The 26,518-nt window shown below is 42.7% G+C and overlaps 3 protein-coding genes across 3 annotated transcripts in view; 2 read left to right on the forward strand and 1 right to left on the reverse strand.

The window, feature by feature from the left end:
• Window positions 1-333: 333 nt before the first annotated feature.
• On the forward strand, window positions 334-4,091 carry LOC136430860 (melatonin receptor type 1C-like). Its single transcript, XM_066421905.1, has 2 exons — window positions 334-1,244; window positions 1,738-4,091. The coding sequence occupies exons 1-2, from the start codon at window positions 1,069-1,071 to the stop codon at window positions 2,540-2,542; spliced, it is 981 nt and encodes a 326-aa protein (XP_066278002.1). The 5' UTR covers window positions 334-1,068; the 3' UTR covers window positions 2,543-4,091.
• Window positions 3,983-20,461, reverse strand: LOC136430859 (aryl hydrocarbon receptor-like). Its single transcript, XM_066421904.1, has 10 exons — window positions 19,862-20,461; window positions 15,112-15,269; window positions 10,727-10,905; window positions 8,771-8,860; window positions 7,989-8,183; window positions 7,579-7,692; window positions 7,024-7,217; window positions 6,703-6,809; window positions 6,342-6,480; window positions 3,983-5,947 (listed from the first exon to the last, which is right to left on the reverse strand). Exons 1-10 carry the CDS (start codon window positions 19,939-19,941, stop codon window positions 4,630-4,632), a joined length of 2,574 nt encoding a protein of 857 aa, XP_066278001.1. The 5' UTR covers window positions 19,942-20,461; the 3' UTR covers window positions 3,983-4,629.
• A 5,115-nt stretch (window positions 20,462-25,576) lies between these two features.
• Window positions 25,577-26,518, forward strand: part of LOC136430861 (alpha-adducin-like) — a 47,128-nt gene continuing 46,186 nt past the window's right edge. Inside the window, exon 1 of the mRNA XM_066421909.1 lies at window positions 25,577-25,795. The gene's annotated coding sequence lies outside the window, so the exon portion shown is untranslated. The remainder of the gene's footprint in view (window positions 25,796-26,518) is intronic.

Below are 26,518 nucleotides of genomic sequence, written 5' to 3' on the forward strand. Positions count from 1 at the left end.
ACGGGAAAAGAGGTGAACAGTGTCAGTGGTGGGGTTTCTAAAATCCACTTACGGTTCGACGTGCCTGCGGACAGAGCATGCTTCTTGTACTGATGGGGACGATAAGGAAATGACTTGATCAAAGGCATTTGTTGCCCAAGGCTACGTCTGAAGGGATATAAAAAAATAGAAATGCTTTTGAAAAAGCGCGAGAATTCAATAAAAGGTGCATGATATGGTAGCAGGGATCAAAGAACAGATTAAATTAAAACAATAAGAAAGTACATGGCAATCGGGGGAGGTGAATATTCGCCCCTTCTGCAGCGCCGCTTGGGTGGAGGGGATCTCCCAGACGTAACGTTACAGGTAATGGAGTAATACCATCAAAACCCTATCTACAGAAGAAAGCTTTGTTTCAAAATGTGAACTTTTTTTACAAAATGTGGAAGTTCTGGTCACAATGCATACGTATATATGGGACAGCATCGGACCATTGACTTGAGTACGAACATTTGTGGAATGGAGCCTCATCTTCATCTAATCTGCCAACGCAACATGCAATGTTACCTTCACATTTATAAGCTAGCAACAAGTAACGTTAAATACCATGACCGAATCCCGATGCCACATCAACACTCGTTTACCAGAATCTTACCCACGATGGCTGAAATCATTTGTATCCAGTCTACTAGACCAGGCGGCCTGTCGTCTTTTCAAGTTGAAAATCCATTTAACCTGACAGTTATACTATCTGTTCATTTTGATAACATGAGGGTTGTTCCATTTTTTGACAGGCGCCAAGAACAGTGTAGAGTTACCTTGAAATCGCACAGACAAGACTTTATTCTTTTCATTTTGCTCACGTAACAGGTACTTTTCCTCTCCTTTACGTACGTAACGCTAAGTCGTTCGGGCACTTGAAAATGACGTGCGCTTTTACGTGGAATGATCTGTTGCGCAAGCTCCACCTGCATTCACTGACTGGTAGCCTATCTGGGACGATCATTCATTTACATTGAACAAACCGCACAGTCTAGAGGACTTAAGGTTTCGCACTCATCACGCCGACAGCGCTGGATACTGGCCAACATGAACAACACGACAGTCAACGAATCGTGTCTGCTACCGGACGCGGACCAACCCACAGGTCTCACCGCTCCCATGCGCTACTTCCTGGCCGCTACATTACTGCTGGCCTCGCTGGTGGGAGTAGTCGGCAACACCATGGTCATCGCTGCAAACATCATCGAGAAGAAGATACGCAGGTGGGTCTATATGATGTCTGCAGAAAAAAAGGTTTTGTTTAGTGAAGAGAAGATTGGGGTGGGTTTCAACTAGTATCAGAGTTTTTGTTCTCATCCTCATACCAGCTAGTTTAAGTGTAACCATGTATTGCTTTTAATTTAAGGTGCCTATACATTTGTTCATTACAGTTAACCTCCCTTTTCGGACAGAAGAATAGAGTCAGCGTACCTCTGCCCTATGCATGAAAGGACTAAGTCAGATGCACCACGTCCGTTACCTCGTGTCAACTTGAGCTCGTGCATTCAATTTCTCCCAGTCCACTCCTAGGAAAAAATGTAACTGTCGTGTCATGTACGGGTTTTGTTGTCATAGAATTTGGAAAACTACCAATCATCAAATGCTCAGTCTATTTCATGAAATGACTTTAAAGTTATATGATGATAAAAAAAGAACCACAAAAAATGCACACATTTTATTTCCTGGACCAATATCCATAAAATCTCAATTTTCCAGCTCAACGAATCTTTTCCTGGCAAACATGGCGACTGCAGACCTGATGACGTCACTCATCTGTGACTCCTGCCTGTCCTTCGCCTGGTTCTACCCCGCCTTCAAGCCAAGCTGTCTGTTCCGTGACGTCATGGGGTTTGTGTACTTCTTCAGCGTGGACTTGTCCGTGTTAAACTCAGGCCTAGTGGCCTGGAACCGCTATGTGTTGATAACAAAACCATTGCAAACTTACAATATGCTGTTTACACCCACTAAGATCACAATCTACTGTATCACGTCTTGGATATCGGTTTTTCTGATGATCCTCCTGGTGTTTGCTTATTTCCGCCGTCTGTTCCGCCCTCCCTACATGCTGATATCTGTCCCCGCTGCTGACATGTCCGACATGGTCTTTTTTGTGGTCAATATCACCGAGATTATCATCCTTGTGGTCGCGCCAATCCTCCTCAGTCTGTTTTTCTACATCGCCATATTTCTCAAAATTCGCGAAGTGAAGGAAAGAGTGAAATCCCACGCCGCACCCTATCCCACCGCAAAAAAGCTCTACCGCCCATCCGGAAGAGTAGTGAGAGAGATCACCAGCTATCTATTCGTTCTTTTCCTTGTGTTACTGGTTTGCTCCACCCCCATTTCGATTACGCAGTACGTTCATGTCCTGGTAACTCCTGTTCACCCGGACATCCAGAATCTGACCTTAGTGTTGGCCATGATCAACAGTTCGATCAATCCGATCATTCACACAATCAAAAGCCAGGACTACAGAAATTTCTTAAAGAAAATTATTAGAAGTGGGTGCTTAGATGGTTGATTCTGTAGGAAAGTACAAAACGGCATGGGGTGGGAGGCTAGGCAGTCGCCTTATCTACGAAAAATCCCTACAGTCAACATGATTTGAGATGATCTATATGAGCATCCATTCACCCAGCAGCCTAAGGAAAACAACATTTCCGTAGTGTCATTGCTTTTTCACTGATAAGAAAATCAACGTCTGGACAGAAAAAAATACAGATCCGTTTTCTCCCAGTCCAATGCTTCAGGCCACCAGTCTTCATTTCCTCTCATTTTCGTAACGCTGACAAAGCTCTGGGCGCGCCAGCTTTCATTAGCTCAGAACCCGTATTATATTGAAATCAGATAAGGTAATGGGCAGTAATAATGATGATATTAGATGGGACAACACTGGATCATACGATATGTTTGCCAGACCGAACTCGTTAATTACCTAGCTGCGTCATTGCACCGTCACACGATGAATTTGTATCTCTGTGTTACAGCCACTAACCTGATATTTCAGCGCCTTGCCCGTCTTTGTGATACGCAATGACGTCTAGCTATATGCATTATTTACAATTGTTCGTGTAGTGTATCAAAATGTTATGAATAGCAGTATTTCTGAGTGTCATGTACGCGACAGCTATTGTAACAAGTACACATTTATCTGGGCTCTGAGAAAAATTAACAATCTGTAAAGATCATGCTAGTTTATCGCATGCAGGTGGCAAAGGAGGAATTGCTAAGTTTGTCATGTTCATCTGATATTACTTCAAATTCACGTCATGTCAAATCCAAGTAATCCCTCATATGTAACACGAATGCAACAAACGTTGCAGATTTGTATTTCTCTTGAGCATTTACCTTCAATATGTAAATATCAACCGTCTTTACTTGTTAGCATAGTCCATCAGATACATCGTCCTTAGAGAGCATTTCGTTGTAAGTAATTGTACAAGACAGTACGTGTCCGTTCGTCAACACTACATACCGCTAACAGACCCGGCCGACCAACGACTAATGGAATAAAAGGATAATTGCTTGTTAGATAAACATTGTAAAATGACATGATTTAGACACGGAAGAAGGTTGTGGAAAGGACATGCATTATATAGCTTTCGTCCAATAGTGATTAAAGTGCTCTGTAATGATGTTCTCTTGTGTATCCTGAAGTGATACCATAGATACCTTGGAAATAGCTTTAGGAAATATCTCTCCTATGTTAAGAGCTAGGTTGTCCTATGGTGTGTGTGAGAAAAGAGGAGTATTTCAAAGTATATTCTTTCAGTGTTTAGAAGTATGAGATGTTAATTAATGACAACTACATGTATGATGTCAACCTTAGATCAATATGGGTCGTTTAACGCCAAATATAATGGCTAAGATCAAGCGTGATTTGTGATGCCAATGAAATGGGAAACATCAAGCGTGATACCAAACGTAAGGGGTATTGTCAAATATACGATGTAGTACGTAATTTCAAACGGTCAGATGTTATATTTGGTGCCAAACATTATCACTCAGTTCAAATGTTGTCTTCAATGCCAAACGCAGTAACAAAGGTCAAATACAGTATGTGATGTCAACTGTAACGGTTCATGTCGTAATTCACAGTATCCAATTCAAAGGGTCTTGCCAAACATACTGTAATTTATCATGTGGTAAGTTTATTCGGCTGAGTATGAAATGGAATAAAAACTTTAAGTAAACATAGAAAATCTAAGTAGATATTGTCCGTTTGCCATCATTTACGGATCTCGGGAATAAAATTTTTGCATAGCTTGTATCAAACGTTCAAAACAAAATATCGTCAAAATAGTGCATAATATCAATCTGGCTCAAGCCACGAATTACAAAAGAAAAACTCACACACAATGAATCTATTCACCGCACGTTATCAGTAATGTAGTCTAGTGCAACAGGCACTTCGTTGGTTACTAGGACTAACTGATTTAGTAACACGTACGTCTCTCAAAACTACTATGTCTTCAAAAGGTCGTTCGGTACTTCTCGTCCCATCAAAATATTCCAAACGACGACCTGACGTACTTCGGCACAGAGAGGTCAACAGAGTTTGTACAAAGTATTACGATCATCTAACTACAGATAACATCATAAAACCTATCAGCTGTACAGGTAGCCAAGGAAGCCTCCCGCTGTGGGGACACGAATGTCCATTTCTCTCAGGCCAAAATGTTGTGAGTCGTACTGCGCATGCTTTGTTGTGACGGCCATATTGCCATCACATGAAAGGTCACCTTGACGACATGTTGCTTCTGTTGTCCATTTGGGGTAGGAGACCGTGGCGACGTGCTCCTTTGGAGCATAGGATGTTCCTTCAAACATACATGATGAAGCATGCCCATCCGTGTTGGTCTCTAGCTCTAGCATGTTGGGCGTTTCTTCCATTTGAGGGGAAACTTGGCTGATACAGTCGTACCATGCTGCGACGCCTGTGCGTTCATGATCCATCAGGGCAACCTGGTTGTTCGGCGGAACAGTGTTGCTATAAGACCCTTGGTTGTTTTTAGAGAGATAGTGTACAGTTGCTGAGCTGGGCATGTCAGTGTGCTTGTAGAGAGGGTTAGGAGGCGTGGATGACATGGCGGTCTGGTGTGCCCAGCACCCATTGCGCCGCCACCTGTCGTCCTGAACTGACTGGTAGGCCTGACATGAACTAAACGGCTGTCCTGTGTACACACTTGAGGCAGGCGGATGACAAATGCCATTGCCATATGTATGATAACTGGCTGTGTGTGAGGAGTAATAGTTTTGAGCTGAATGTGGCATGGCAGGACCGCCTTGGTGGGCCCCGTTCCACACCGGTCTCGGTGATGGCGGGGGTGATGGTAAAGGATTGTGAAATTCTGATGAACCAAAGTCGCAATACGGGTTACCAACCAAACGATTGCCGTGTTCCCACCCATTTCCGACTCTTGTGTATGAATTTGAATTCTTATTCAAGGTTTGCTCATAGTTTCCAACCCTGTGGATGTAGCCGTCTGTCATGGGATAATAGAAGGGAAACGCGTGGGGATAGCTGTTTGCTAAATGTTGATTTGAGTTCATACTGGAGACATCGTCGCAGCGTCGGCTGTCCTTGCGGGGTCGTTTGCGCGAGGAGGGGTTGGACGCAGGGGACGAGGAGTCCCTGTCAGAGCCGGAGTGCATGCTTGATGGGCATGCGCCGTGCGGACTGTGCAGAGATACCGAGAACTCGTCCTTCAGGCCGCCGTACACATCGCCCGGGTTGCAGCGGCGTCGCCTGAGAGATTTCCCGCCGGAATGGCCACTGCAGGGTGAGTAGTCGATGTCGTCTGCAGGCACGGCCTCATACGGGTACTGCAGGGCTGTCCCAGCATGCATCGCGCGCAGTAAATCTTCTGTTCCATAGCGCCTGCGCAGTAAGCCTTCTTGGTGAAGAAACAACGAGTCTTCCTCCCTAGACGATGAAAGAAAAAGATGGTTAGAATAATTTTGAATTCTAGATGATAGAGGGATAGATGCAGCAATTTTCTTTGCACAGTGAGTTAAAGAAGCCAACTTCCTTTCATGACACTGTTTAGAGACAAAATTCCCTCGACCAATGTCCAACTATTTCGACATTCGACAAATCATTCTATAAATAGGAGAATGAAATGACAGTTGCTTAGTCGGTGATATATGAACACTATGTCTATAGCGATAACATCAGGCTGCCCGCCTTATCGTGACAATGACGTACAACATTGCCGGGAGGTGTTTTCCCTGACGGTCATTTAGATGGGATTCTCATCCGCACGTAAGACTCTCATCGGTCAACAGCTGACAGTTAAAGGCACGGGAGATTAACACACCTGACGGGGCAGTGGGAAAACACGATGGATTTCCTGGAGTTTTTCAGAACGACTTTTCCTCGGGAGTGAAGCCAGACAGCGGCGTGATCTTTCTTCAGGGCCCGGAAATACATCGACTGTACATCACTGTTTTCAAGAACTACAAGAAAAACAGATCAACTTCATGTCAAGCCAAGAATCCTAGTAATTGAAAAGACGTACTCCTGCTATCAAAGAAAAACATATTTCCGGGTAGAAAATGTTTTTCACTATACTTCACTTTCCAAATAGCATCAACAGAGCATCTGGTTCGTGTATCTATAATTACACTGGAAACTTCCAAAAGTATCAGCCAAAGTTGCCATTCGATGAGAATACTCACGTGACTTATGACACTCGTAGCAAGTCGCCAGGTCGTCAGGGTGGACTAGGCTATAGAATGACGTCCCCTCCAGCTCACCTGGTTCGTACTCCAGGATCTCTGTCACTCTGTGGAAAAAAGAGGAAAAGGGTTTTAGTCTTTGGTCTTTAGTTGGCATATTGGTTGGTAGTCTGTATGCAAATTCCCGCCGTCCGGCCTTTATGGCCCCTCCCCGCGGACGGTGTCGGGCGGCCGCTATAAGCGCGATTCAATCAGGCTAGTTGGTTGGGAGTAGTGAGGAACATGACGACTTCACTGCCATGAATGTTGACCATTTCTCACCTGTCATGCAAGGCTTTGATTTTGAAGTCGACGTCATGTTTGGACCAGAAGGCGTTCTGGCGCGTGTCTCCGCAGGGGTCGGTGGTGAGCAGGACGTACGGACGGCACACCACGAAGGCGACCTGTGCGGATGTCCGGCTCGTCGGCTTCACCTTCTCCGGGAACGCCCGCATCCTCCCTGTGCAGTGGACCTTCTGTGGAAATATTGCGGGGGTAACGTTTAGTCTCTACTCTGAAATGGGATTGCTACCGATCATGGAAACATTTTATCATAGCGAAGACCACTTCATTCTTAGATCTTCGCCATTGTACTCCACGCTTGTCTACTGGCCCATAGGGCGATCTGTCATGCTGAGTGTGGGAATCAAGACTCAATACTGATCGATTTCTCTGCGTGTGCGTGTCATTCACTAGTTTCACTTATTTTCTTGTAAAGAAGGATTCAAGCCAATATTTTGTCCCTCTCTTTCTCGCTGTTTGAACAGTACGTATCGATGGTTATACGTCGGATCATAACGCAGAGACGATGACAAAGAAGACTACAAAAGTACATACGACATATCCTGTGCTGGTCCCATTGAAGCACTTCAGTCTGCAGAGAAAGGACACTTCTTTGCTGTCGTCTGCGACAGCCGCATTGTCAGTCGTAGAATGGTCTTGAACTTCACGCTGAATGTAGAATATGATACCTGGTTTAATGTTGTTGTTTTGTCATAAGTAAAGGCGCAGTTAACCCCCTTCCAATACATAATTGCCGCCAAAAGACTACTTCAGTAGGGAGAATGTTAAGAAACGAGTTCTACGTCGCATTTAACGTTATCTATTTCCTAGGATCGTGGCCACTGAGAATATAATGCACTTAGCAGGTCGCATAAAAGTCTTGAGTAAATCATAGTGGGGAAATTCGGTGGAGCATGAAATAGTGAGGCAAAAAAAATGAAATATAAAAGCCTGGGATGAAACACCTGTAAATCTGATGAGGACAATGTCTCCTCTTTCACCGACATCTGCTCTGAGGGAGTTGGTCCGTGATCAAGTACGCCCTCGTGCTTTTTGTCAGCAGTACTGCAAGTGTCGAACCTCTGCTCCAGCACTGACTTCAGGTCGTGGTGATCATCAGGATGGACGATCCCGTAAATGCAACGGTGCAGAAGGTCCACCTGGCGAAAGACCACGGTACCGGTTAGGCCATAGGACTAAAGAAGCCTACTACACAGGTTTGTACCATACCGTACTTTACACAAGGGCGGCGACGTCGATACGACCACGCTGCGACCTAACGTTTGACAGATCACTGAACGAATTTCATCGATAAAAAACGTATCTTTTTACGCTTTGTGTGTTTTGTTGTCTTTTAAATCATTTTGCATGATAGTCCAATTATGAAGTCAAGGGTTACACAAATCCATTTTCGGTCGTACTGAGGTCGAAACGCGATCGTCCTCTACTAGAAATGGGACCTAAATGTTGGCAACCTTGTTGTGCTGTTACTAAAATTAAAATACACCAACCGCATATTATTTACCACAAGAAAGACGTACGCGCGGCCAATGCTGCATTTTTGCAACCAACAATGTCTGACGTCTCTATTTTCTGTGTCAGATACAACTCAAAGCTTACTTTGACAATTGTTTAAGAAAGGATATTGCGATAAGATAGAAAATATTGATAATACATGAAAAGGATTATGAATATGGTGGGACTGAAATACAATAAGATGGAGATAGATAACGAGGGGGGGGCGTACCTGACTGAAGCCGATAGTGGCGGAGATGTTGGACGACACGTACAGGATCGTTCCGTCTGACGTCACCACCAATAGGAACCCGTCAAGCGCCTGGAGAAAGGACGTGTATCCTCGGTAAGTCTTGTTTGTTGTTTTTTTGTTGATTAATTTGCTTTATTTTTTTTGTTTGTTTCTATCTTTCTTTCTTTCTTTCTTTGTTAACTAGCCTCAATATTGGAAATATTGTGCTGTTACTAACATGAAGATTACTAAAATCCTCGATATTGGATGAAAGAAATGTGCAAAAGTATATCACGTTCATATTTTGGACTTTGTGTGAGGTGAAGCCGGTCTGTACTTTATCCGTAACAATGTCATACATGTATTGACTTAAGACCATATATATCAAGCATCCTAATCACGCATGAGCAAAGCACCTGAGGTTTAAGGCACCGGAGAGGACAGGTTAGCAAAGAAGCACCTAGACAAGACAGCACCATGAGACAATGTCTAGCGGAGAATTTCCTTTCCAGACTCTCCTGCAAAGAGAGTAGGGTATAGATAGGATCAATGTTCCATTGTCTGAATCATACTGACACTTCGTCGTAATGTAGCATTATCACTTTTGGATATATGTCTACTATGCAGGACAGTTTTCTTTTCTATCAAGCAAAATATCCAATCGGCCGTCTCCAATCTAGAAAGGTAGTATATGCTGAGCAAAGGAAACGGTGTTCCCAAGGTGCATCCCAGTCAAGCTTCACCAATTAAACATGAAACCCGTCCCCATGCTATGTACCACAGATACGCCGGTATGCTGGAATACACCAAGCTTCACCTAACGACCTCGACTTGCCGTGCGGCTCACCCTTATCATTGTTTGGATCTGTTAAACGTCATACACCCGTTGACAAATGGGTTTACAATGTGCCAAAATAAACTCAGGTAAATACTATCGCACCATTTATCAAGCCACTGTTGTAGGGGGAGCCGTGAGATGATTGTACTGTTGTCAAAAATTATTAGGCTTATCGCATCAACCCGCTTAACGGCGTGTTCCCTGACCTGGGCGGCACTCGGGGCACGGTCGCCCCCAACGACGGGCCGACAGGAGGGGCGGCAGGAAAAGTCCGCTGATGTCATGATCATGACATTTATTACTATCAGATATACACGACTTCAAAGTCATCAGCTGTCGCTGTTATCGGGGAAGGAGTGATATCATCGGTTATTATCAGTCCAGCTGGGCATATATGCATTCGTATATGTGATGTCGCGTGCACATTTAGCACGATATTAGACATGAATGCAAATACATTGAGCGAGGAATAATTGCTTCGTCAAGTCCGTCAAATGTAGTGGGGAAAACTTCCACCACCTTTGACTCCGAGGATACACGATCTGAAAACATGGTCATATTTTGTCCGAACGTTTATGTTGTTCACATCGGAATGATCGAAATCCGCTAACAAATAAAAATCTCGACCTTGTGCTCCTATGAAAAACGCGCCCGAGAAGAATGACACTTAGATCACTGCCATGGATGATTGTCTTTGTTGATTTTCTACTTCTATATGAACCTCTGAATTATTTAACTTTTCTTTCTTCTCTTCCAATAAAAGAACATGATATTTCCCAAGTAAATTTCGAACGTGTGTGAGTTTGTTTGTGTGTGAGTGTGTGTGTGCGTGTGCGTGTTTGTACGTGATCATGTGTATGTGTATGTGTGTGTGTGTGTGTTTGTGTGTGTATGTGATCATGTATATATGTGTGTGTGTGCGTGTGTGTGTATGTGTGTGTGTGTGTTTGTGTGTGTGGGTGGATGGGTGTGCGTGTGTGTGAGTGTGTTTGTGTGTGTGTGTGTGTGTGTGTGTGTGTGTGTGTGTGTGTGTGTGTGTGTGTGTGTGTGTGTGCATATGTGTGAGTGTTTGTGTGTGCATGGTGCGTGAAATGGCAAAGAAGCAGAGCCGATGTTACCTGTATTGTATGCTCCTCTCCCACGTACACGTCAGATTTAGGATAACTCGTGCCCTCAGTCCCGTTAACTGCGCCATCCTGAGCGCTTTCCTTAGTATCCTCTGGGTCACGTGATGATGGGCCATCCTTATCTCTGTCTATCGGTGACACTGTTGTGTCGTGGCGGGAAAATCCAGCAGCTTGAAGCATAAAAGAGGACGTTTATTTGCATATTTAGAGACTGACAAAAATGACTGAAGGTGCAAAATGTCATCATCAAAAGTACTTTGTTGAACAGATCCGTGTGTCCAGACTAGAAGGGCATGGAAAAGTATGATCATCCCATTAGCCATACATCACTAGACACTTGATAGTTATTTTCCAAATAGGCAATGGTTTAACTTCTTAATGTATAGCAGAGATCTATATGAAAAGAGTATGTCTCATTCTACATCAGATATATATTCCTGTCGTAAATTCATAATCATGGGGCACTTGACACAGGAACGTTATCATCTATTCCACGTTGATCGTGTCTTTCCAGATTTGCAGTAACTGTCGTTTAACTATGTGAAATATTACATGGCAACTGTTCATGCTCCGTTAGTTGATTAATCATGGAGAGGCTGTGGGGATGACATGGACATCGGGCACCAATAGTGCGGAGGTCTATCTGATGGATTCACTCAGCAATCAACGATAGCGATTTGATGGCCGAGCCGAGGAAGGTCAATCTGCACGCTACTCACATTTTCTTTCGATCACATTCAGTGATGGAGGTTTGCTCGTCCCGATGTTTTTTTCTAATCTACAATGAACTGTTTATATCCGTCCTGTACAAAATTCAATCATAACGAAATGAGCCATATACGTTTGATGTCTTGTTTCAAACCTTTTTTACGAAAATGAGAAAGTTGACCAACACTTTCCTCTCTCTTTTAATATGGGTACATGGAAATTTCATTCATCCAAATCTGTCTCTGTCGATCAAACTATAGAGTCCCTAGGCCTGTCCGACTGACATAAAACGCCGTCAATGTAATCATGATGATTGTTAAGTCCAATTATATTCAGATAACACTTTTTTGTCATATTTAGATTTTAATTAGGCTGATCGTTAAAGCAGGGGGCGATTCTGCCACCGGAAGATTTGATTGGAGATTAGGCTAATGCATTTGAAAGTTTCCAAATTGTACCATAGTTTCCTTGACAATATCAGCAAGGAAAGAGGTCACAGTAGACCGTAATATAACCATTACCCACCATACGGTACAGTCAACAGTGGCTACATGGTTACTGGCATGCGCACTGGGCTGCCAGCCTTAGAATTGCAGCAGGCGGTGCAAAGTTTCGGTAACTCTGTGCTCTGAAACGTAAACCGATCGATACCAATTCCATTTCCCACTGTCTACAATAAAATCAAATGTCAACACCGTGTTTGAAGAGTTGGGCTGAGAATAGACTGTACAGATTACTGGTGATACAAAAAGGTGCCATAATTGACCACTTTGCAGGCCGGATTGCCAGGGTAGCAGGCCTGGACTCCGCGCATCACGCCCGGGAAGCATGGCCACCTGTTCGCCCCTGTACAACCTGTGTACAGATTGGCCTTGCGCATGTTTTCCTCTACTTCAAATATTATCGTACCGTGGATAAATTCTAGTCGGACTTGTTTATCCCACAGGATTTTTGTCCACCGTGGTGACCCAAGTATGGGACAATATTGCTATCTTATCGATCAGCCCTTTTATTAACCCCGCACAGTCACTTTTGTGTCAACTGTGGTGTGGGGAAAAATGTGTCAAAAATGCACACACAGGTGCAAAAAGCTGGGAAACAGTCTGGGGTCATTCAAATGTTCAAAACACCCACGACGAAAACTTTGCAACCGTTATCAAACGCTGTTACTGGTAGCTAGGCGTCTCACCGGATTGAACGGACACTATTGCGTCACCGTACTCTGAAAGGCAGGGAACAGTATGAGATGCAAGCTGATTTTGTGGTTCCTTCATTTTTTAGTCCCGTGTCCATGTCACCCACAAGCTCTGTTGATAAATCTTCAATGTGATAAACTTGCCAAAGTTGCCCTAAGTGATAACAGGCTCCTTCCGAGTTGGATGTAGGTACATGGCTGTGGTATCGGCAGATTGCCCTAATGGCGATTTAATACAGTGGTGGAATTGTGACGCCTTGCTCATGGCACCCAGAGACAGCTATCCCACCTAGTAACACAAATATTCACAAATAAAGACCCCTAGCTGGATAGATTAAGCCCTGACCGCTGTTTAAGCATTAAAAAGAACGTTCCCGCCTTTCGCCACGTCTTGGTCTTTGATAGATGTAATCATGAGAGCTAACATTTCTTCACTGCGTTATTCATAGAAGGTCAGGGTTGACGATTGCAGTGAGGAAATTTGTTACTTCTGCCAACGCGTACACAGGTTGAATAGACGAATTCTTCTATTGAATAGTGTATTATCTTATGAGAAGGTGAATACGACAGATTTAACTTGATAGAAACGGTTTCTTGGTCAGGTCACCTCACTACCAAGACACAGTGTCCACGTGTATACAACCAAGGAGGTATAAAACCTCCTTGATACAACACAACAAACTCGGTGGGAAATCTCTACGTCTGTGGACACTTTAGAGTCAAGATGGCGGAGCCGAAAGCGTGGAAGTGTTCTCCATGTGCAACCACAAGAAGCCAAATTAGACCAACCATAGATCTGTCGAAGTTTGTTGCCATCTTTGCCATAGCATCGCCCCAAAACACACCTCAACGGGGACAGGGTCTGGCAAATCCTTTGTCCGTTTATTGCCCAAGAAAGTAGTCGACTTATCATAGGATACTTGTCCGACCCTCCTTAGACTATAGTCTGTTTCTATAAAACATGATTGTGCCAAGAAATCTGTTGAAATGTTGAATTGAACAAGCTCTTAAAGCGTGGACATTGGGTTAGGGGAAAGGTACAAACATTGGGCATGGTTTTTGAACGAAAATTATACATATTGATGCGCTGATATGATACCATTTCCCAGATGTAAATCATGTTGGAAAGACTTGCTATGTTTTCCACGCCGACAAAACTACTCAAGATTCACTCTTGTGCCCAGTACGAAACCGCTTTTTTTCGCTCTCTTGTCACAGTGGAAGAATCCTGCTTTGATCATTGACATTGACATTGTTGTGTTGTTATTTACAGCGTATTGAAGTCTAATGTACGAGAGAGTAACTATAGGTTCCCAGCGTAGATTAGAAGGGATTGAACGGACTGATTTATATTTATTGTGTACGTCCGAGAAATGACAATGGTTACGTTTCTAAAAGCTATAAATGATGACAGGACATAACGATGTAGATAACTGCAGCTATCACGTACGACGTCAGCTTGTGTCTTCGACGTTCGTTCTTCGTTGCATACATTTTCTATGTAATATTTCAATCATGTCGTATCCTCATTTAAATCTTATCACTTTCATTGAACTTTTCAAAGTCATTCCAAATCAGATCAAGTCAAACATAATAATTGAATGCTGCCAAAGTCTGTTTATTTCTTAAATCTTAAGTTATGTTCTGCGGTATTCAGTAGTCTTATAATGGCAGAAGACGACAGCTATAATCAGTGACTGCAAATATGAGAAACAAACCACTTTGGCTTATCGTTCTGGGCTGGCTGAAACAGCGCACGTACCCATAACCAACCCTCTTCAGTGATGTTTTCGTAGGGTTGTATCCCAATATTTGACATATGTTCCACTTATGGAATGTACACCGAACGAAATAATTTTACGCAGCTATCGGAAGCGATTGAGTTCGCGGTTTGTCCCAGTAATCCCAAATGGCTCCGTATGTTGCCAAACGTTCTTCAGTCGGTTGTAAGCTGGATTCAAACAACTTCGATTTATGTAAATACGTTGATTGTGCCATATGTTCAGAAACTTCTGTTACCAATGAAATATTCGATTCAAACTTTACTACCCTCGCTGGAGGGATATTGGCAGAGTAATATTTGATGCGTTTTTTTTAAACTTCTGCTACCTGCGACATGCGATCTTACTAGTACATCTGTGGCCAGTTTTGCGGGTAATTTGAGCCATGTATACTTGGCCTAGAATCTAAGACTGTCCAACAAATACCGTTGTCGTATTTGTCCAACTGTAGTCTAGGGTTTGAAAGGGGTGCTGGGCTCGTATTTATCAATGATATAGTTCCAGGATTGTGTATATCTTCATTTGCAACTGCAAACTGTAGACCATTTAGTACTGCCACATGTAGTTTATAGGTTGACGTATTCTTTGTACAGTGATTCACTTTTGCATTACCTGTACTGACCTCAATTTTCCCCTATTTAGGAAGTATAGAAAGAAGACATTGAGCACTGTAATATCCAATGCATCCTTACCTTGGAAGAATATTTTGGTGCGGAAGTAGGCTATGACCAGCCGGAAGACTGTCTGTGAGTCCAGTTTCCTCTGCAGGGTTGCCCGGTCCACCGGTAACAGCGCCTCCATCGCCTTGATCTGCTCACGGTGCTTGTCTCGGTACCGCTTCGACTTGAAGCTGGGGAACACGAAACACAGTCTTTAGACACAACATATTTCAGCTCTGCCCCTTCATCGTCTATAGTACCTCTTTCCCAACCGATACTGTTGTTTTCATTTTGTGACCATGGCATGCACATATGTGAGACTACAAAATGTGAATGTCAAATACAGGACGAACAGTAGGAAAACTGGTTAGCATAGACACCAGGGATAAGATAATAGTAACTCGTGTATTAGGTTGCAGAATATGCACACGTTTAGGTTTAAGATGGTGGATATAGTCCTTCATACGCCATGTCATCTAATAACTCGCTCTCGCGGCATTGTCGCTCACCGATAAGTGTGCCAAACTGCATGTGCTTCTTTCTAGTCGTCCACAGGTCGAAAGCAACATGCACATATACACATATACCTGCATAGCGACAATCGTTATTCATTATCAAATAAAACGTTCATTCATTCATAGATACATAAGGACTAGACTTGGTACGTGATCAGGCATGGCGGCTGTACCATGTCCGTACTGAATGTAGTCGGCACGGCGTCCATGTTAAATGGTGAACGCCGAGCTGTTTATCTTTCGCCCGGTACAAATATTGCGAAGTTTGTCCGGAAGCCCGTACACGCAGCGCCAACCTCTCAACTCACCACCAGGCTAGGTCAAAATTTTCCTATGCGAACAACTGTTATCAACTATCGGACCCATAATGTATCTGTATATCTGTATCAAATAGAAAATCAAAAGTACAAATTGTTAGATTGCTACGGAGAGTATCTGAGATTCCCCTCTAATAATTACGGCAAAAAAGCACGATGAAAACTAAACGATGCAGTATTGTAAGCAAAACAATATGAAAGTATGATCATACCAGTTTTTCATCACTCGATACATCTTTAAAAAGCCTTTAGTCTCAACGTAAGAAGCAACTTTCACCGATGCCAACCCCGGATGGCACCTCAGCCGCAGCCACAGGCTCTGGGTTAGTTTAGACTGGGGTTGTTTCTCTTATCATGCACGAATCGCATAAACAACCAACAAAACTTCAGCTGACTTCTTGCCTGCGGATGCTTCCGTGGCGACAACTGATAATCCGGGCAGCAAACATGTTTGAACCGACATGTCCAGATATTTACATGTTTTCTCCGAGGAAATGCATAATCTCAGGCGAGCGTGTTCCTCTTCTACAAAGCAATTCCACAGAGCCGCACTGACTACCTCAAAGACAGGACTAATAACGTCCTTGTTGTCCTATTTTAATGGACACGACAGCTCTTTCTTTTCATTGTAAAATACATTTTGAAGGGGCCGCTTCACACATGTACAACTCATAGTTACCCCTCACCCACATTTCAAACAGTTGGATAGCATTTCAAGCTTGTGCGTGGTGTGTAAAAGCAGGCAAGATCTAGGTAAGGATGCATATTGCCGACATGAGGCTGAACTATATATAGATTGTGGCATCAGTTTCTGAAGAGCACTCCTGACGAAATAGTGTTTAAGGGTGTACCCGTTAGTCTACGACCTTTTATTCTTTATTCTTTATTTAAAAATTGCAACAAGACAATACATAGTGGAGCGCCAGGCAGCCAAGCTGATGTAGGTAGGAACGTCCTGTTACAGCACTTGTCGGAACTGTTGATCTACAATTTAGGTTTCTATACGATTCCGTAATTTTGATATCAGCAGCAGTAAAGCCTTCGGCTCAAGGCCTATACTCTGGGATTCAGGTTTTCAACGGGGAAAACCCGCTGCTGCTTTGAAGCAATTTAAAGTGATTTCGTTGCATCGAAATCCTTCAGCGTAACGTGATCAAAACCAGCCGTTAGATATTTCTATACTACAAACTGTTCTTTCTCCTGGACCCGACAAAGTGGGTCACAGAAAAAATATCGTTTAATTTCAAAACTGTTAGTTGTCACGATTCCGGTGGAAAATAGCGAATAGCATGTAAGAAAGTAAAAATCTTTCAAAAAGCTAAGAACCAGGGTGATAAAATGGTTTGTACTGTGTTGAACAAAAGATGAAGTACTTCTCCCGCAGAATCAGATAACTTTTGTGATCTAGAAACTTTTGTGATCTAGAAGATTATGCCATGGAGATGTTTTACAGACTGGAAATAGCGCTCTACATTGTTCTACCAGAAAACAAGTCACTCAGCACAACTACATGTAGTACTCACCGTCCTAAATGCGAAACGGTTTTCAGATTGCTCGGCCTTTGAATCTATTCTACTAGACAAATGGATATATTTCAATATGACTTACTAAGAATATTTGTTGCGTATACGGGAATTATCAAGATTCGCTATATTTGTTCCATTTCCGCGTTTTATCTACTAGCTAATAAGATTTCTCACATTGAAAACTACAAAATGTTTGTTTTTGATCATTTTTGTGATGTTGAATGCACAAATACATGTATGTAACAGTTTTGCTAGTATTTCTCTTGTATGTAATCAGAAATGTAAACGCAAACAACGGCTTCAAATTAGATGAATCTTAGCTTTGATCCTATTCTGTACGTAGATAGCCGGCACCATCTGTAATCTGTGAATCCTTTGCTTTGTATTCAGTACTAGTATTTGTGAGTTGCCATTATAGTATATCAGCAGACAATGATTTTGACAAAAGTTTCAAGTTCTACTCTATGGCGCTGATCTAGATATGTGCTCAAATAAGTACCGCCACTGAGAAAAAAGATTATCTATGACATAATGATTTGATGTAACGTTAACCAGTAATACGATACTACAAATGTAAATGCACATATCTTCTGTGAAGAGTGAAAGTGATTTCTCGAACCAGTTTTGCTCAATGAATTCTTCCATGGGTGGCGACAGAGAAGACAGACTATGTACAGTATTTACAGGTTCACTGTACCTAAGAAATTCCCCTCGCTCTTTTTGACAAGCACAAAGAACAGTGGACCACGGCTTAAAATCCCGTCCTAAGGACTGTGACCCTTTCCAGTAGTGTGCATGTCAGGGGAGCGACACAGCCGGGGTGCAAACTTAAGGCTTCTTGGTCCAGAGACAGGGTCACTGACCAATGGACTACGCACGCTACAATAGGTCTGTGAAAAAGACTATTGCAAATGATTTACACCAAATATCACAATAACGTTTGGAGAAAGAAAGACAAGTAACATTATCAATTTAGGACATATCTGCCAGAGCAGTTCACTAATGAATACCCGGACCCCTAGGCCTTCCCGTTATTGTAGGAAGCTGATATATTATATGTATTATGGTATAACACATGCCCGTTTTCATTTCTGAAAGTTAGATAGTTTTTCTTTCACAGGCGCTATGGTAGAGTAAAGTGTCGTGATGGGCCCAGATGAATGTAGAGTGGTAACGTTTGACCGATCTGTTCATGATGATATTTCCTGGACACATTTCCCATAATCTGAAAGAAACAAAACTTGGCACAGTTTTTAGATGTAAAAAGACTACTAACCAAGTTTCGTTTCTCTCAGTTTATGTTATATGAGTCTGGAAAATATTCTTATGAACAACGGGGTCTACTGGTCCATGATGTCAGCGATGACCGCTTTGCACTCAACTAGTTCCACTGCCACACCTTACTCTACCTTAGCGTCTGTAAAGGAGAAACTGTAGGCGGTTCAGAGATAAATCTTATAGTGATATGCATCTGATGATTATACGATTTGACTGATTACAGCTTCTTCCACTAACAGTTGGTCAGAGAATCTTTATTAAGCTGCCCTCGTACTTTTATCAAAGTTGTGAACCCACTCGTGATCACGTTCAAGCTATCAGCATAATAAATTAATAAATATTCAGGGTGTTCTATCTGCACTGTATGATGTAAAACATTTTCTCATCAAATATCACAACTCCTTTTTTTACAAAGACTTTCTTTCTATAAGGTAATATACGAGGTATTCCAACAATCCCTTCTATTTCTAGGCCTTAGAAGATATTAACATTTACTGTAACATTCAGTCTTGAGTCTGTTACCGTACACTGTATCGAACTATAAACTAGTAGATACGGACACACTCTGTGATCCATACGCAATAAAAAATCCAATGTACAGGCTGTGGGGTTCCTGCTTTATGACTGACAATACTCTACCGGGTATTACAATATCTACTAGATTCCAAGTTTTCATTTGATAACAAACCGACACACTCTACACATTTGGTAGCCTGACAGCGTGTGGTGGTATTGAGTAATTATAACTTCACGAACACAAGCTTTTATTGATTACTATTGATCAATTACTAAGATATTCTCTTAATTTGCATGAAGAGGCCAAAGCTGACGACATTTGACGTAAGCAACATTAAACTTGGAGTCACGTATAGATACTTGCATGATTGCGGTAAAAGATTTGTCTTGTGTCTCACTATTCAATATTTTGTATTTTGATTCAGTCAAATTGCTTTGATCACTTGTTCTATATCTTGAAACTTGGAAGCAAAAGTAACCTTTGTCGAATAACTACAACTATCGTGTCCTTGTATCAGCTCATAAAATGTGGAAAACAGTTTATATTACAATCGGTGTATGATAAAGGGACAGGGACACAACAAACTAACGCACACCGATGATAAGCAAAGGTACAGGTCACACTTCTCACCTCGGGTCCACCTTGGCTTTCTGCTGCGATGTCGGTCTACTGCAGAACGCCACATGTCCTTTCCTCGAGTCTCCTTCCATCCTGAGTCTTCCCCCGTCTATCCCGACACCGTGATAACACGTAACTACCTCACATTCGTATTGTTTAACACAGTGGACTCTAAACAGAGAGCCAACAAAACAACAGCTTAACAGTTAAGCTCGCCATGCACGTGTTCGGACTGGTTTTTCCAACGTTTTCTGATTTTTTCTTCCACAGCGAAATGTCATCAAGACGCTCCAACCACAAGATGATCGTCTTCTTTCCACAGCCCTGGAGTAATTGCTGAGAAGTAGCGGCGTGTCTCGACCAATGAGTTCGAGTGCTCTGACAGTAAGTGACCTGCTAACGACGAGTGACCTTTGAGGCTATAATGGAGGGTTCCAGAGTCTGCCGCGGTGTCTGTTCGAGGGCTGGGACAGTAATGCTGGTTTAATCCAGGTCTGTTGGAAATACGACGTATTTTGGCAGATAAGGACCCAAAAAAGGACCCATAGAAAAGTAGTTAAGGAGTATTTCTCTCACAGATTCGCGATATGTAGTGAGTGTAGAATTGTTAAAAAAAAAGTTACTTTTCTACATGTGCTGTACCCGGCAATCATTTCCACCAATTTCAAAGCTATATTCTGTGTTTCTTTATTTCATTTGTACATCATGATTTTGAGCACAAAGTGGTTGTCGTACCCCAAAACGACTCCCAGTTGTGGCTCCGCCTCTCTTGAGGGAGGGCGACACTCGCACACTTCGCCAAATCAATGACGCGGGAGTGTTTATCGCACGGCCCGTTGCCGCGACCCGTCGCCGGGGAGTGTTTGCTTAACACATGTACTCTTCAGCCGAGAGTTGATTCTGCTCAACGAGGTCTAAAGTACACGGAAAAAGATAGAAATAGGGCAAATCATCCCGCTTTGGCCAAGACACAGTATGTTACAGATACGTTCGGTAATCATCTACTCACATCATTTTCTGTTGGTATCAAAATAACGACCATACTACATAATTCCTGGTCTGATGTGAGGTGAACATGGCTTTATCCAGCATTAAGTACAACTGTCCACCTGTACGCCTATTACAGAAATAACGTTCTAGTTAATGTCGCCAGACTGCACATTCTATGGGAAGAGAGTGTTTGCTTCCCCCGTGTCCCCTTCAGTCAAGAGTCTGTTCTTCTCAACAAGTCTCTACAGGTAAACAGAGTTCTAGGCCGCCGACTCGGAACAGTAGAGAGACTGGCAACATGAAGGGTCTTTCTGTTGCCTCAAAACAGTCGTCTGTTCGGCCCGTCACTCAGGAAAAGGTTCCGGTCAGAAGTGTTGTGTTTTGCACTGGTCGAAAATGGACAAATGGAAAATGTCACGAATTGTAGGTTGTTAGATTGCATGGATATTAACTAATGAATTGGATTTCAAATTTTAATCTTTTACAAAGTTCCCTCCTTTTGTCGTCTGCTTGAATCAAGTCGTGACGCACAAGTTGAACTGTTTGTGTCAAATTTAAAAAAAAACACAGATAGCAGTATCTATTTCGTATATTTTGTTGCAATAATGGATTGCAATTGGCACCGTACGAAGAGAGACCAGCTCCTTTGGCCTGTGTAAAAGAGTGAGATGCATAGCTGTATGTGCTCTCGGCGTCTGTTGTTTAACTGCCAGTCTTTACTATTGCGTCCATCAGTTTGTGCATGCGGACAACTTTGACTATGTCTCTACATCAAACTACGACCCAGATCTCACGCAGTCTGACGGCAATGTTTCGCCAGTTTAGTATGTAACAAAGTTTGGTTAATTACATGTAATATCCAACATGTGAGACTTGTTCGTATGATACAATAACTTTGTTTTTCTTATATGTTAGAGAACTTTCTGCCACTACCCGTACATTATATCCTTCACAAAATACTGTACCTCATAATCCATGATAACTTTCACAATATCTCATGCAACTTTGATATCTATAACTTCTCATCTCAGGCTTCACTATTCGTACCCCGATGTGAGGAGTATCAGAATCCATGTCTAGAGCTGCGTTCGTCGTTAGCGTTCCTCTTGGTTACATGCATAAGGCAATAGAAGGACAAAAAAAGCTATTTCCTATTGCGTTTCCTTCGAAAGTTTTACTTTCATATTTTACGAACGATGTTGGTCATTGAGAATATCTTACGTATAGTGAAACGCCTTAGTCAACAATGCATTATTATATATATATATATATATAGCATATGTACCATTATCTCCTGTATAGCATATGAATTGTTCTCTATGAAAGCACATCTCTTGTTTCTAGAGCGCTGGTCAATTTCGCTGTGGGACTACTACACCTGTTGACTGTTGCTGCATTTTTTTTCGTGCAAACACAAACTTGTAGGAGCCATGTTGCTCCGTGTTTGGACGCTAAACATGTCCATCAAATGTCTGAAAACCGAGGCCCCCACTGGCGCGCTTTGCTATGATCTGCCGCTAATGGATCCCCTGCTTTTTCTGGCATTCCGGGGTTTCTAACGTGATGAGCGTGGCTGTGCAGCCCGGGCAGTGGGCACGGGGGAGGAAATGTGCCAACTCTGCAGATGGGTGGGTGTGTTCGGGAGCAGGCATTGGCTTTGATGTATTGCGTATGACAGAATACTTTGCGAGTGGTAAAACTGGTCCAAATTGATGCGCATGACAATTGATGGCATACAACTAATTGAAAGAACTGAGAGAAAAAAAAGTTGTACTTGAAGAGACAGCACAGAGTAATGCCCGTTGACACGCCACTTTTGTGTACTTCCGCGCGGGAAATCCGTTAAGCTAGCATATCGCGACATCACAAGCTCATATATAAATGAATCCTCTTAAAACTGATGATACTGAAGCCATAACTTTGAAACTCTATTTTGGCAACGCAGCAACTTTGTGTAATATTCAATACAAACTATAAGCCTGTATGTCATTGTATTAACACAGCAGAATGATTTACTGTTGAAAGTTGAAACTTATATTTGTGTTTTTAAAGCAAGAGAAGGAGCAAATCTTCGATTTTAAGCCAGTGTATACGTAAAACTTGTAGCCTCCACCAGACCCTCCTACGGAGTTATGGATCGTATAATTCAGCAAAAAAGGAATGATTGGCTAGGGGAGTATCATCTCCTCTTCCGACAAACCCTATGTTGGCCATACTCCGATTTCCTTGCAAATTATTGAATGAATGAAGACCTTTATTGCACATTTCTGCCACACTTGGCTAAGTACAGGTCACAACAAAACAAAATACAAGTACAGTTAACGGATACAATAGAATATGACTATCATTAGATAAATTCTACTTCTCCTCGCTTTTCGGTTGTAGTAGATGTAAAAGAACAGACGTGTTTTTCAATGGGAAGTTTGTCTAGTCGCATTAGGAATATGAATTTTTGTACAGTACTTAAATGTGTGAAGTAGGGAAATAGGTTTTCTATTATTCTACCTATAGGCAGCGTAGTTAGTTTTTGGAGACTAGACAACTGGTCCTCTGTACAGCTGTTGGCAGTCCAGGCCACCACACTTATACCAGTCCTGAACTTTGCACTTGTGAAAAGGCATTCTCGGCGACAGAAAGAGCGTAACCATACTGCATTATTTTTATTTTGTGTTGTGATACATTTCTTGATATTTGAAGTATTTGAAATATTTCTGGGAGCCCTAACTTTTCACCTTCAGGCTAAAAAGCTTAAGCTGAAAAGGCATCACCTTCCATTTTCCTCAAGCAGGGATCAACTCCTAGCTTCAATGCTGTTTTAATTGGTTGACAACACCACTATTTCGTGCATTGCATTTCTTTCCTAGTCATTACTGCAGAGATCTGGAAGGTGACAGGCGCCCTCTTGCAGTTTAGTGTTACACTGCAATACTGATTGTCCCGAGTAGCCTGTTAGTGTTATCTTTCGGATCGATTCAAGGTCATTCAATGCCGTATGTAGTAGAAAGGAAACGTTCCAAAAGACCATTCCCGTTTCCGCGGTCATGAGAAATTTCCATAACAAGATTGGCAATGGAAAAAAAAAAGACATTGCCATGGGGACGGTTGTTGTTGTGGGTGATGTGTTAATGTAATATGTCTATGGCACTGTAAATTGGTGTTGTTCATACTGGATATCCAAAGAAGATGTCTATGGTAGCATGTGTTGTTCTGTTGTGGTTTGTGTGAATGTGTCTGTCTGTCTGTCTGTCTGTCTGTCTGTCAGGAATTTCCAACACTAGCAACAGGTTGGAATGTAACTTCCTTCCGTGGACTTTGCCCCAAAGGGTTGGATTGTAACCTCCTGCTTTGGAATTTGACACCAGCTTCTTGGATGACCTACTTTGACAACATGCCAGTGTAGTACCCCAGGGGGCCTAGTTGACCTACATACCAATGGAATACCAGAAGGGGCATGGATGACCCACATTCCACCATTCCATTTGGGCTAACATCCAAACATACCAGAGATTGCAAATGCCTGTGGACAAATTCCTATGCAATTTCTAGAATTCTTGCAAACTGCACACAATACTATACCATTAGGCTCGCCCCTAAGGCGTCGCCAAAAATCCAAATTTTGCGAAGGTCCGAGGTCATGACAAATTTTGAAAAATCCAAATTTCGAAAAGGTCCATTTTTTTATCAAAATTGAAAAATTTCTCAAAGCCAAAGTCCGCGGTCATGAAAAATTTCCAAACGCGGTAATGAGAATTTTGTATGAAAAATCTGCAAAGGTGCTCGGTCATGAGTAATCGCGTAGCCCACTCCCTTAGCATACTATTCACTCTATTTGGCCAATTTCTATCTTTTTGCAATCTATCAAAGCGAGCCTTCCACCTTGGCTAATGTCATCAAGTTCAATGTGTAACGCATACGTATTTACTTCCCTTGCCTGTCTTCCTTTGTTGAATCTTACCGGAAGTTTTCTTGCCAAATTCTACATCTGTGCCAGGCTTCATACTGGCCTTTGTCCTGCACAAATAGCCCTGTGTTTGTACCTACACCTTGCGGACAATAGGACCTTGTTCTGTCTGAGACAACAACTTGACATCGAAGTTGAACGTGTTGTTCATACATATTTCGCTAGGTGACTCCATTGCACGGAGGATAGTCCGAAGTGAACGGTAGGAAGGTAGGTTAATTGATGTTTACGCGATAAGAAAAGGTCATTACACACACGATTGTCTTCCATGCAAACGTGACTGGTGTGCATTCGAGATTAAGAGTCTAGCTAACTTGAGAGAAGGTTCCTTGGTCTGTTGCTTTGTAACGAATAGAACACATATATAAGACCAGCGAATATAACTTTAATTGTTAACATATTTTTTCTTCAATATTGTCTTGACATCTTATTCATTACTACGTTTCGACGATTGTAGCCGACTGGCCGGCTGGGGACGGGCCCGATCCTGACGCTAGTTCACTGATAACCGTCATCAAAAGTCTAGTTGCTTTTCATTCGCAGTAAATTGATACTGCAAATATTAATACGACGTTAATCATGCACAAAGAATAGTATCAGGAAAACAACTACAAGTCATTAACGTTGAAGCGCTGATCTTCATCTATATTCTCTCACATTGACTTCTGAGATGTCCTCCGATATGGTGTTATCTCCTTCCTCTGAACCGGTGGGGAGTGCGTTCAAAGGACGGCATGGCGGAGAGCGCTCTAGGATGCCAGACATCTCAGAGGACCCACGAGGACACCCAGTGAAGTGTCACCGCTTCTGTAAACAATATACAGTATTTCCTACGGATGCTTACTCTTCCTTTAGACAAGGAAATCTTGCGGAAAATCTGATAAAGCCGTTTTAGCGGCATGACACCGTGACCAGAGGAACACCTGAGCAAGCGGCGCGGGTCTCTCCAGGCTGACCGCAGACCCAGCAAATGTCCAGTGTGTTGTGCCTGAACCGTATGTTCACTTGTTTCCACAACTGCATTGCATGTCTGTTATGTGTACTTCTACTACTTTGTGTTTGATGCTAAGAGGCTGTTTGCGTTCGAATCAAGAGGAGCAATGCTGAGGAATGTACCGGTGAATATTTGAATGCAAGATGATCGGCACCTGGTTCGGGTGAAGCTGCACGGCGCCAGTGGATTACTCTCCAAGCAGAGGAGTGGGTCCGGCTGTTTTTGACGTGTTTTAGGCGTTTTTGTCGGGCTTTCTATTTTATCCAGTTTTCTTTATGTCGCCAACCCATAAAGTGAAAACAAAATAGAAAGCCCGACAAAAACGTCTTAAAACACGTCAAAAGCAGCCGGACCCACTCCTCTGCTTGGAGAGTACCAGTGGATTGTCACACCTGTTGCGCAGTACACTGCCTTTACTACAGTTTCGTTATCCACCTGCTTCGCTGTTTCGTTTCTTTAGTTTTTCTTTCCTCTATCCAAAGATTCCCAACCCTAAAACACTTCGCCTTTAGCATTCACTACGCCTAGAGCTCTACACTACGCCGAACCGGTTGGCTGAGCCGCCGTGAGACCATGGCCGGACCCCGGGCTATTGGAACACCACGGCCGTCATCCTCGTGGAGCCACTTAACAAACTTTGGAAGAATGATCAGTGGTTACGTCTGCTCATCGTGGGATAGAGAGGAAGAAAGAACATGCAGGAAACGAACATAAACTGACGTAT

Source organism: Branchiostoma lanceolatum, chromosome 3 (genome assembly GCF_035083965.1).
Source record: "Branchiostoma lanceolatum isolate klBraLanc5 chromosome 3, klBraLanc5.hap2, whole genome shotgun sequence".
Lineage (NCBI taxonomy): Eukaryota > Metazoa > Chordata > Leptocardii > Amphioxiformes > Branchiostomatidae > Branchiostoma > Branchiostoma lanceolatum.

Coding starts and splice junctions, on each gene's coding strand:
- LOC136430860 (XM_066421905.1), top strand. CDS start 1,069: ATGAACAACACGACAGTCAACGAATCGTGTCTGCTACCGGACGCGGAC. Junction 1,245..1,737: donor ATCGAGAAGAAGATACGCAG/GTGGGTCTATAT, acceptor TCAATTTTCCAG/CTCAACGAATCTTTTCCTGG.
- LOC136430859 (XM_066421904.1), bottom strand. CDS start 19,941: ATGGAAGGAGACTCGAGGAAAGGACATGTGGCGTTCTGCAGTAGACCG. Junction 10,906..15,111: donor CACCAAAATATTCTTCCAAG/GTAAGGATGCAT, acceptor TTATGCTTCAAG/CTGCTGGATTTTCCCGCCAC. Junction 8,861..10,726: donor GAGAGGAGCATACAATACAG/GTAACATCGGCT, acceptor TCCTTTCTCCAG/GCGCTTGACGGGTTCCTATT.